Source organism: Trachurus japonicus, chromosome 13 (assembly GCF_045865225.1).
Source record: "Trachurus japonicus isolate A0001 chromosome 13, Traja_1.0".
NCBI lineage: Eukaryota > Metazoa > Chordata > Actinopteri > Carangiformes > Carangidae > Trachurus > Trachurus japonicus.
Genome location: NC_140919.1, coordinates 17,583,297 through 17,595,698, shown reverse-complemented (window position 1 = coordinate 17,595,698; position 12,402 = coordinate 17,583,297). Strand labels below are relative to the sequence as shown.

The 12,402-nt window shown below is 40.0% G+C and overlaps 1 protein-coding gene across 2 annotated transcripts; it reads left to right on the top strand.

Annotated features, from left to right (window-relative positions):
• The first annotated feature begins 210 nt into the window (after positions 1 to 210).
• ywhae1 (tyrosine 3-monooxygenase/tryptophan 5-monooxygenase activation protein, epsilon polypeptide 1) lies at positions 211 to 12,092 on the top strand. Of its 2 annotated transcripts, XM_085795029.1 has the most exons (7): positions 211 to 517; positions 3,423 to 3,622; positions 4,117 to 4,223; positions 5,371 to 5,577; positions 6,399 to 6,535; positions 8,509 to 8,560; positions 11,129 to 12,092. In XM_085795029.1, the coding sequence occupies exons 1-6, from the start codon at positions 454 to 456 to the stop codon at positions 8,514 to 8,516; spliced, it is 723 nt and encodes a 240-aa protein (XP_085651155.1). In that variant the 5' UTR covers positions 211 to 453; the 3' UTR covers positions 8,517 to 8,560; positions 11,129 to 12,092. The 2 variants fall into 2 exon arrangements, with proteins under 2 accessions (XP_085651155.1, XP_085651154.1); XM_085795028.1 differs by lacking the exon at positions 8,509 to 8,560.
• Positions 12,093 to 12,402: the final 310 nt, after the last annotated feature.

Sequence of the window (12,402 nt, the reverse complement as noted above, 5' to 3'; positions counted from 1 at the left end):
CATATATGATAATATAGGAATACGAATTACTTTATTGATCCCCAAAGGAAAATTAAAAAATGAAAATAATCTAATATAAATTCTTGCTTACTGCTGTCTCTGTCTCTGTAGCCTACATAAAATAAATAAATAAAAGAGTGAAGGGCGTATCGGAGCTGGTGATCCATGTGCGTAATGTGCGGTACCCGGATGAGACCGTCCGCCATCTTTACTCCATCCCAGCGAGCGCAGCGCTGCCGGTGGGGCGGAACACACTCACACTCACTCAGCATCGACCCAGTTGGTTTCTAGGAACCGCCGACAGACAGACAGACAGACAGGCAGGCAGACCACCGTGTTTTTTCCACTAAAAAATATATATATACTCGTTAGTTTTGATCAGTGCGCGACTCCAAAAAAAAAAAAGAAAACGCCCCCCGCCGCATCGCATCTCGATAGATTCGATATAACACAATGGGAGAGCGAGAGGACCTAGTTTACCAGGCGAAACTTGCCGAGCAGGCAGAGCGATATGACGGTAAGTCAGTCACCATTTCCTTCATCTTTATGATCGTTTTTTTCTCTCTCCCCTGTCTGTGTGTGTGTGTCTCGCTCGCGCATGTTAACGGCCGGAGCGGCAGCGTTCTATTCCGTTGGGTTAGCTCAGTGCTAGGTAACCAGCTAGCCGCGGTGGCTAACAGGAGAGCTAACCCGGCCACCACCACCACCACCGCCGCTGCTGCTGCTGCTGTTATTCACGTTGCTGCTATTTAATTGTCATGGCGGCGGCGGCGGCGGCGGTGGAGGGTGAGGGAGGAGGGAGTTCATTTCTGCGATAGATAGACTAAATAAATGTGACATTTAAAACACAGCCGCCGCGGCCTAGAAAGGTGGTGGTGGGGTGGTGGTGGTGGGGGGTGTCTCTATTTTAGGGGGCTAATGTGGCGGATGTGACTTGACTGACAGTGGCTAACGCTAGCTGAAGAGGAGGAGGGAGGAGGAGGAGGGGGGCTACAACAAAATGGCGGACTACTGGAGCGTGAGCTGTCAGTTAGTTGCCTCCCTCCCCTGGCTGCTGCACCATATTAACACTTAAGCTTCTGGTTCTGGTTCTGGCTTCGGCCCTAAAGCAGCAGCAGCAGCAGCACCCACCCAGTGACATGATGATCCCATCTGACTGAAACCCGTTTTACCTCATTTGTATGATTTTTTTACACTGGAAATAACACGGAATTAAAACATGTAACGTTAGTGTTTAAATGGGGTTTCAATTCACTGGCCAAAAATGGGCCAATGCCATAATCTGACAAAAAATAAACATTAAAAACCATACATTTTCTATTCTTAAGTTAAGAATGAATCCCATTTTACCTCATTTGTATGATTTTATACTGGAAATGACAAGGAAAAGAACATGTTGTGTTTAATGGGGTTTCAATTCATTGGCCAAAAATGGGTTAATGCCATAATCTGACAAAAAACATTTTGAAAACATGTATTTTAAGTCTTTAGTTTAAAATGAACCCCATTTTACCCAATATGTATAATTGTATACTGTGAATAACAAGGAATTACAGCATGTAGCATACAGGCTAGTTTTTAAATGGGTTTCCTTTCATTGGCCAAAAATGGCCACGATCTAGTCAAATGTAGCAATTTCGTTTGCACAGTAGTATATTATTATTGATATATTGTTGGAAAATAGAAATTCAGACAAAAGTCCAGACCCATTGGAAGTTTCATTTCATTTTGCCAAATGTTCAACAAAAAGAAATCAAGGTGGTCACTTTTGTCCAGGTTAGAGCCCAGAGAGTATCAACACAGTCTTTTGATTATAATCGTCATTATATTTATTGTTTTTACACATTATTCTGTTATTATTGCCAGCTCACTGTAAGGTTACTGTAGTTATAAGCTTGTGTGTGTTAGCAGTGAGTGGGAGTGGGAGGGCAGCTGTTCCCTTGGTGGGGTGTTTCCCCCCACTGAAAACAGGGCTGTACGGATCGATTCCTCCTCCTCCTCTTCCTCCTCTCCCTCGCTCCGCTCCTGTCAGACTGTCATACCATTACAGACCTTGTACAGGCTGTTTTTAGACGGCGGCTCTGCTGCTCTGCCTTCGCCACCGGTCACACGTTGTTACGTTGCCCAGAAACGTTTAAGTGAATGTGCCATGACTCATTCACAGGGATTTGGCCCGACTGGTGTATTTACAGGCTGATTTACTGTAGTTGGCTCTGCTAAATGCTATCCTTGCAGGGTTGTAGTCGTATGTATTCACATGGATATTATATTATTCTGCAGAAAGGTTACTAAATGTTACCATAGCTTTGATGGATTAATTAATTAATACAGTGGTGTCATGCAAAAGTGTGGGCACCCCTGGTCAAAGTTAAATGTCAATGTGAACAGTTCAGCAAGTGGAAGATGAAGTGATCTCCAAAAGGCATAAAGCTACAGATGACATGTTCCCATTACATTTTAAACAATATATTCTTTATTTCTTGTTTTAAAGATATAGCTAAAGATGTACAGACAAGGAAAAGGGCAAAGGTTTGGGCCCCCTGCATAGTTAGTAGCCAGTAGCCCCCCCTTTAGAAACTATCACAGCATGTAATAGTAAATATCTTGTCTGATACCTTGGTCAAAGTTATCCGAGAGCTCAAGTCTCCTGGGTTTCCCATTCTGTCGCAGGCTGCTGCTTTGTTTCCCCCTTTTCACTCTAAACTATAGAAAACTAAAATAATTCACTGATATTGATAAAAATATCGCAAAAAAAGAGTGGTTCCTGTTTAACTTTGTCTTTTGGAGATCGTTTCATCTTGTTTTTGTTCACATTTACAGACATTTTGACCAGGGGTGTCCAAACCTTTGCATGATCACACTGTATATTTATAAATGTGCACTTTTGACCTTCTAACCTACAAACCTGTTTTGCTTTGGTATTTAATAAAAAAAAAACCTTCCAGCTACCACTGAGATCTAACCCAGAGAAATTCATCACTGTAGGGTGTGTTTGCTGTATTTGGTGCAGAGGTGAACATGTCTGGCACTGGAATGAAAAAACGTGTGTATGTGTGTGTGTGCGCTGCTCAGTCAGTACACTGTGTCATGTCACGGTTTAATGATTTGCATATTAGACAAACCACAAATTATCATCCTGGGACGCCTGAATGCTTCATTCATAATGTAATTTTTATTTTCCCAACCGAAGAACGGGGGAGAAAAAGGCTGTTTGTGATTATACACCCTGACTTTTTATCAACCATTTAAAAAAAGCTTGATGCTGGATTATGATAATGGGTTTGGCTCCTCCAACTATGAATCTGTCCGTCACGGCGTCTCTCACACTTTTAAACATGTCATTCAGTCGGCTAATGTAATTGGCAGCAAAGATCATAAGAAATGCTTAACGTGAGTGTGTTTTTTTTGTTTCCTTTTAACAGAGATGGTGGTTTCTATGAAGAACGTGGCGGGCATGAACGTGGAGCTCACAGTGGAGGAGAGGAACCTACTATCGGTGGCCTACAAGAACGTGATCGGAGCCCGGAGAGCCTCCTGGAGGATAATCAGCAGTATCGAACAGAGGGAAGAAAACAAGGGCGGAGAGGAGAAGCTGAAGATGATCCGGGAATACAGGCAAACGGTAAAAAAAAACACAAAAAACAAGCTCCATATTTGTGTTTCAGAGAGTTGCGTCTGTCTGGAGCGCTGATGTGAAATCATTCTCTCACATTAACAGTACACATTACATTATGAGCACCTAACTGGACAGACTGCATCTGAGTCATAGTTGGCAAAGTGCTGCACGCTCTCTTTGCTTTTATGAAGGGGGGGGTGAGGGAGGGGGGAATAAGAGCCGGCTATTATTCTGGGAGAGGCCAGAGTGTGTCAGAGAGATGGGAGAGGCCGCCGGACTGCAGTCAGTCAGAGGCCTAATGGGACTCAGAGACGGGTTATCCCGCTGTTGCACCTTCATATCGTTAGTAGTTCTCTCACTCCCTCAGGGACACACACACACTTCACCGCAGCAAAAAAAATCACATAACACAGGAGCATAAAGAAAAGGAAATGGTGTTTTTTTTTTGTTTTTTTTTCACTGATTGATTGAATAATAATTGTTTTTGTTTCGTTGGTCAGGTTGAGAAGGAGCTGAAGTCGATCTGCGGTGATATTCTGGATGCACTGGAAAGGCACCTACTCCCCTCTGCTGTCATGGGAGAGTCGAAGGTCTTCTACAACAAAATGTAAGAGCTTTGTGGTGTGAATGTTAATTAATTGATGAATAAATGGATGCACTGAGGTTTTTTCTTTTTTTCTGTTTTTTGGGCCGTGCATGAAACATGAAGAACTACGATGGAGTATTAGAGTATAAAAAAAATTTTTTCGCAGACTTTGAGAAAAAAGTCATCATATTTTAAAGGGATAGTTCAACATTTGGCAAATGGCCCATTTCCATAATCCCTATAGTCATAGTAGTTATTTGTCGGTGTAAGCTATTCTTAGAACGGCGGAGCAGAGCCGCGAGCTGCTCAGAGCTACGCTACGGAGGCTAATGGGATTTCTTGTTTTCCCTCATCAAACTCATCAAATACACAATCCAACAACTCCACAACGCTCTGGTGGACAAGTTGTGACCTGCACATTCACCACGCTATGAGAAAATAACAGAACGTTACGAGACAAAGTTGTTTTAGAGATAAATGCAGAGACTGCTTGCTGAAAAACTGCCACCGACGGGAATGCGCATCAGCGGTTTTGCAGGATTTACCTCTAAAACAACTAACGTTCTGTTTTTATCTCATAGCGTGGTGAATGTGCAGGTCACAACTTGTCCACCAGAGTGTTTTGGAGTTGTTGGATTGTGTATTTGATGAGTTTGATGAGGGAAAACAAGAAATCCCATTAGCCTCCGTAGCGTAGCTCTGAGCAGCTTGTGGCTCTGCTCCGCCGTTCTAAAAATAGCTTGCACCGACAATTAAAGGTAACAAACCTACTGCTATGACTATAGGAATTATGGCAATGGGCCAAGTTGCCAAAATGTTGAACTATCCCTTTAAGGCCTAAATCCTATGGCACATCAGCACCACATTGTCATCAGTATCAAGACTTTGAAAAGAATATGCAAGAAAATGCATCTATTGTGTGTTGCACTCTTGCTACTTCCGTTTTTAGTAGAGCAGCCTACCATATCCACTTACTGGTACTATTACGACTTTTCTCTCATAAAATTATAACTTTATTCTCGTAAAACTATGACTTTATTCTCGAGGTCTGTGAAAAACATTTTAATACTCCGTTGTGAAGAACTATACATTTCCTGTTGAAGGAAAGATTTGACGAATGCGACACCTGACGGGAAGACATCCATGTGTTTTCTCCTCCGTCCTCCAGGAAGGGCGACTACCACAGGTATCTGGCAGAGTTCGCCACTGGAAACGACAGAAAGGAGGCGGCGGAGAACAGCTTGGTGGCCTACAAAACCGCCACCGACCTAGCCATGTCGGAGCTGCCTCCCACGCACCCCATCCGCCTCGGCCTCGCCCTCAACTTCTCCGTCTTCTACTACGAGATCCTCAACTCGCCCGACCGCGCCTGCAGGTCACCGTCTCCTCCGTAACACTCCAGTAGTCTCTGGTGTTTTGTCTTTATACCGTCAGAAAAACAGTTTCGAGGCGGAGTAGAAGGTAAAAAGAGGTCACAGGAAGTTTAGAGAAGAGCCAACGTGTAGGAGTCCTGACAACAAACAACCCAGGAAACAGTCTGCCTTCACTCGTACTCCGCAGTTGCCATTCATAACCAGACTTTATTATCTTTTGGTCTGACTTGGGGAGGTCGAAACTTGAATCCTTTTTATTTAAAACATAAAGGATTCACTGTTTATTGTGTTGTTAAATCACAGTTAGGTTAGTTATTTATTAAAAGAAACATTTAGAGAATGAATTAAAGTAAGAAGTGTCTATAACAACAAATGGATATTAGTATTAACTTCTACCTCAAGTCAGTATTTGATGTATTAACTTCCACCTTAAGTCAGGATTTCCCCCTGTTTGCCTTTACATGAACATAAATATATAATATATAACATAAGCCTCTTGCTATTAAACTATATACAGTGACTTACACAGATAAATAATGTAGAGTTTATGTTGATTTACTCAGTTTTTCATGTTTATTGTGTTATTAAATCACAGCTATAGGTTAGTTATTTATTAAAAGAAACATTTAGAGAATTAAATATATATGTATTATACCTTAACATAAACATAAATATATAATATATAACATAAGCCTCTTGCTAGTAAACTATACACAGTCACTTACACAGATGGATAAGGTAGAGTTTATGTTTACATCTCATTGGCTCAGACGTGAAGCTCTGTGTCTAAAGTGTGTAACACGTTCTCCTTCTCCTCCTCCAGGTTGGCGAAGGCTGCGTTCGACGACGCCATTGCAGAACTGGACACACTGAGTGAAGAAAGCTACAAGGACTCCACACTTATCATGCAGTTGTTACGTGACAACCTGACACTATGGACTTCAGATATGCAGGGAGAAGGTAAGAGGCTCATCACCACGGCGCTCGGGATGGACACGTATACGTATATTTACAGTTTATCATGTCTCTTTTTCCAGGACTAGACGCTGAGCGATGAATTAACTCACACCTCACTCATCTCCTGTGACCCACCTTAAACCTTTTACACCATGTTTTTAACATCTGTCTGAACTGTGAGCAGCCTGATGGACGATCTCCTCTGTCCACACGTGACCACTTTATCGTTTTGTGCTCTTTATATTGAATTTAATCACATTTCGAGTTAACTTCTCGCCTGAATCTGTAGAATAACAACAACATCAACGGTCTAAATGGAAATCAAACCGTTCTTAGTGAACAACGCCTTTTAGTTTCTCACTCTAACTGGTGCAACTGGTTAAGAGTGTTTAGTAAAAAAAAAAAAAGAAAAGCAGCCGACTGCAGCCAAAGTAAACAAGTTGTTTGCTTTGTTTGTCTTGGCTCTGCTGCTTCTTATGTCATAGATAAATAAAGTCTAAAGCTGTGAGAACGTCCACTGTTCATCCACAGCGATCCAACCAAAGAAACCTTTTCCTCACATACATATAAGATGAAAACATTTTTTAGGGGAAGGAAGAATTGGAAGTGTCCCAAAAACGAAGCCATGAATAAATTAAACCCCCCCCAAAAAAAGAGCTGGAGCTTTCAGGACGTGTGTCACGCTGCTCGCCGTCTGCATGTCCAGGTACAAAGTGCAGAATCCTGTCTGTCTACATGTGGCTGATCTGAGAGCAGCCGTCTGGAGCCGACAGTCGTAATCACTCCACCTAACAACAAACTTCACCGGCTTCTCCACCCGCCAGCGTTCGAGTCCAGGGCTGAACCACTGGAGGATTTAAATCCTACAGAAATTAAACTACAGATAGACTTTTTAGACTGTTTAAAAAAACTAAATAAAAAAGTAATGCAGGTGCTCTTCTGTTTTTTCTTTCCACTCTAAAGAAGTAATTTCTACAGAAAGATTAAGCTCCTATTTATAATTATACACGTTAAAAACATTATAAATAGTCCAGTTTCTCTTCTCCAAAACTCACAGAATAAATATTTAGCTCCGGCTGAGTAAAACCTGCTGGAGACGATTTGCTTTATAAACATTCACGACTCCAAGCTGCAGTTTGTTTAGACATTAATGAGTGGATTAGAGCAACAACAACAAAAAGGTTTAATTTATTCTAAGATTAGTTTTAATCAGAGTTAAGTAAAACCAGGTTTAAATGTAGGTAATCCAGGTTTAAGGTTTAAGCCAGGATCTGTGGCACCATTTTAAAATAACCTGGTTCAGTCAAGCCAATTAATTAATTTATTTTAACTGGTTTAAATCAAAAAGGAACTGAACTAAATGAAGTTGAACAGATAGACGTTTAATAAATATTTCAGGACCTAGTAAGTATAAAAGAGCATTGAAAGGCTACTGCTGTCGTTGTTGCTAGCTATCTTAAAAATAACTACTTGAACAATTTTATTTCTATATTTTTGAGGAAATCTTGGTCGCTGTGTTTAACAATTTCCTCCAGCGAAGATTTACCTTCCTCAGAAAACTCAATTAAATTGAATTTATCGCTCAATTTCCTTTTGAGAAACTTGATTTTTATTGAATCTGTCTCAAAAACTTGGTGATTTAAAGGTAAACCAGGATCACAGTTGAAAGCTTTGGTGCAGCAGAGTTAAATTTAAACGTAAATTAGAGATGTAAGTTGAATCTTTCTCAATTTTAAACTAGTTTGGCACCACAGAATTTCATTTTAATCCAGATTCAGCAACTCATTCAATCAGAAAGAAGCAGTCAAAAACCCTAATAGTGATATAAAGGCGGTGAATCATTCATTCTTTCTCTTCCTCCATTCAGTCCGGTGGTTTCTGCGTTTGCTGTGGTGCAGAGTGTCCGACACCGACACCTTTTTATTTCCCAGTGACTCATCATCTCTCTTGTCTCTCTCTCGTTCCCTCTGCTGTAGAGTCCTAAAGGAAACAAACCTGACTGTTCATTTCCCATGTTAACTGTACTTTGTAAGTGTTGCTCACCCACTGTTGCTGTGTGTGTTAACGTGTGTGTGTGTGTGGCCTCCTTCTGTTTCCTCTCACACTAACTCACTCACTCATGGTTTAATAATTCAATCCACTCACTCACTCGTTCACTGTGATGATCCTCATTAACTCTTTGGTAACGAGTTGAGTTCAGACAGTTTCACTTTTAGTTTTCACTGTTGAAGCTCGACGTTCGTTTGGTTCGTTCGTCCATCAGGAGTTCGTCAAGAGCTTCAGACCGTCGTGTCATCGGCATGTCGCACTGTTTGCACTCTGAACTCGACTGTTTCAACACAATTTGATGCATTTATAATGGAGCGTAGTTGTATTGAATTATGTGACCTGCTCTTTTTTTTGCTTTTTGATTTTCCACTTTTTTCGACCTCTTCAGTATCGACACTGTCGGGGTTTTCTGATCACTGAATTTGAATGAGTAGGTTTGATGATGCCACGGTTCAGACTTCACCACACACTGAGGTTGTAGCAGCATGCGGTTTGATTGACAAAGAGATTTTCACTTAGAAAGAAACAAAAACAAATCAGATTCAGCTCGATTAAAAGTGATTTTCATCCAATTTCAGTGGCAAACAAAAATGAATGAGTAACTGTCACTTGCACTTGTGTAATTCTACTTTCTACTTTAAATCTACTGCTACTTTTAATTTAAAAAGCAAATATTGTTATAATGTTTGGATAACACTTTAATTTACAGGCTAATGTTAATTACGTGATAATGTCAAGAAATAGCTAAGAAAAAACAAGCAATTACGTCATAATGTCTAGGAATAGTCTAGAAATAACGGTCAATTTCATAGTAATGCCAAGAAATAACGATTGATTGCGTAGAAATAAAATAACAGTCCATCGCAAGGACTTAGTGGAGAAAAGTTATGGCCTTTCCCAAAAAATGCAAAGCATGAAAAGCATGCGTAATCTTTTTCTTTTATGAAAAACTTGACATTACTATGAAATTGACCGTTATTTCTAGGCTATTTCTTGACATTATCACGTAATTAGCGGCCTGTAAATTAAAGTATTGCCAATCCAGTCATATTTTAGGTTGTGTTTGGCTACATTTTCTTACAAAAATGGAAAATAGTGAACATGATGTGAGAATATTTCATAATATTTTTTTAATTGAGTACAAGTTTTCATAATCCTCGTCCACCTGCAGCTGCTTTGTTCGTTCTCGTCTCAAGCTCCAGTCTCTTATTTCTAACATTATTAAAAATTAAAAGCTATTTGCCATTTTTATAAACGGCTAAAGGCAACTCACACATTAATGCAGCAGGAGCAACCATCCCATAATATAATTTGTGTGTTTATAATGCAGCTGTTGCTCTGTAACTACGTCTAAAAGCTACAATACGCAACTTCTTTAACTCTACAAGCTACAACCGGAAGTTGGTCTTCTTTCATGTATGTATATTATTCGCCATTCGCCGCTCGATACTGGAATAGCCTATATATATTTATTTTATTGTTTTATTATGCAGTTACATATTTACCATAACTGCATAATTTACTAGTTAACTCACTCTTAAGTCTTTTCACAATTTGATACAGTGTGAAAAACTGAGATGTTTGCAGTTAGAAGCCTAAAATAATTACGCGATCAAGTGATTATGTTAATGTTTCATCGATTTATGGCAATTAATATTAATTGTAAATATTGTATCTTAGATAACACGTCACAATTTTTAGATAATTTAATTAAAACTCTCATCGTTCCATTGTTTTGTATCTATCGTATCGGCGTATCGTCTCTTCGATCGACCGTTTGAACGCAAATAAATAACGATACATGAAGAAGACCAACTTCCAGTATGGATTGGACCAATGGCGGCGTCTTTGTCACTCTGGCTCCTCCCCCTCCCTGCTCCACTAAGCCCCGCCCACTCCTCGGCACACGCCCCCGGTTGTTTTTCCGCTGACTAATGCTAACGCTATCAGCAGCTTGAAGCCTCAGTGCGAGGACAGTAGTCGACAGTGAAGCTTGTTTGCATATTGATTGACAGCACTGAAGTCCCGCCCCCTCCCTGGCTGTGGCCGTCTCTGATTGGTTTAGAAGAATCGGGTCAGAAACAACAGAGGTGGAAAATCTCAGCATTGTTCAGCAAGTCTTAACGGCTCCTTATTGAGTTATTTTCCACAGTAAAGTGAATTTTTAATGACTTTATTTTTTTTTTTATATTATGGAATTAATGAAGCAAAACAAAATCCTTTCAAGACAAATACGCCTCAGAAAAAAGCCTCGACTAATAGAAATTGGGTAAAAGCACAAAATGAAAGGCTGAATTGGACACGGGTGTTTTTATTTATTTCCAAATTCCAGTCTTTTATTCTTGTTACAATAAATAAAAGGAAACCTGCTGCTTTCCACATTAAAAAAGAAACCTTAACTCTCTGACTTCATTGGCTTTGTGTTTGAATATGAAGCTGATCTTCTCTCGCTGACTCTAAACAGTAGAAACTCAGTGACAGGTTTGTGTTTTTATTGTTTTTAACTGTGTTTTTTAATGTGTTTATTTGTTTTTTCTTCTCCTCCAGGTGAAGAACAGAACAAAGAGGCACTGCAAGACGTTGAGGACGAGGCCCAGTGAGACTATGCCACCAACAGCCAACAACTTGAGACCCTCCCTTCACCTCCTCACCTCCTCACACTCCTCGTCCCCTCATCCACCTTCCTCCTCATCCTCCTTCCTCCTCCCTTCTCCCCCTCCCTTCCTCTCCGCAACTCGCCTTCCTCTCCCTCTTTCTCCTCCTCCTCTCCCTCCGTTTCCTTTTCCTCCACCTCTGCAGCTCCCAGCGACCCAGCAGGGCCGCCGAGCCAACAGGTTTATTTTTCTCTTCTTTTTTATTTTTATATTAGCCCTTACATCATTCAAGTAAATACCACTTAATTGAGACAGGAAATACAATGTTAGAAAGACAAAGATATTGGAAGAGTCCCTGGATTGTTTTTTTTGTTTGTTTTTCTTTTGTTTTTTTTGTTTTTGGTCCTGGTACAAGCAGTTCTGAGATGTTATCTTTGTTTTCATTATTGTGTTTTTGTTTTGTTTTTTTGCTTTTCCTCAATATTTGTATCAGTTGCTGGATGTATTGAGATTTTTTTTCTTAATGTAATTTACAGAAATTAACTTTTATTACTGATAATGTTGACTATTAGTTATGGGAGCTTATTTTATCTTTGTTTTTAGTGAAATGTCATGCGAATCATTTTACCTTTTTTTTTTTTTTTTTTTTAATGGGCAATTTGGAGAAAAAAAAACGAATTAAAAAAAACTACAAGTGCCCTTTTTTGTTAACTTTTTAGGTTTTCAGAGGAAGTTGGCAAAATTCGCGATATCCACGTGGGGCAAAGAAGAGCTTAACTTTTACACCATAGTGATTCTGTTGTCATGTTTTTGTAGTTGTCCTTGGACTGTACTTTGTGCTGAAATACTGTAACTGTGCACACATGCTGAATCTCTGAAGGTTGACGTTAACGGCTAGCTGGTGGTTTTAATTTAAATTAAAAGAAAAAAAGAAAGAAAGAAAAGAAACGTTAAGAAAATACATAAAAATAAAAACTTGGGAGATTTCTTCACTTGTGTAAAAGACGAGTCTGGATTCGGCCTCCGCTCCTCGACACAGAGCCTGAATAAATAAAAAAAACAAAACAAGATTGTCGGTGCTTTGCATGAGTTAACACGTCTTTTCTGCTTCTTTTTCTCCTCCTCCTCTTCCTCCTCCTGCTTTTCACTCAAGCTCCTCTAGATTCAGAGGTTTTTCTTTTCTTTTCTTCTATTTCTTCTTCTTTTGCCGTTTCCTTTTGTTTCTTC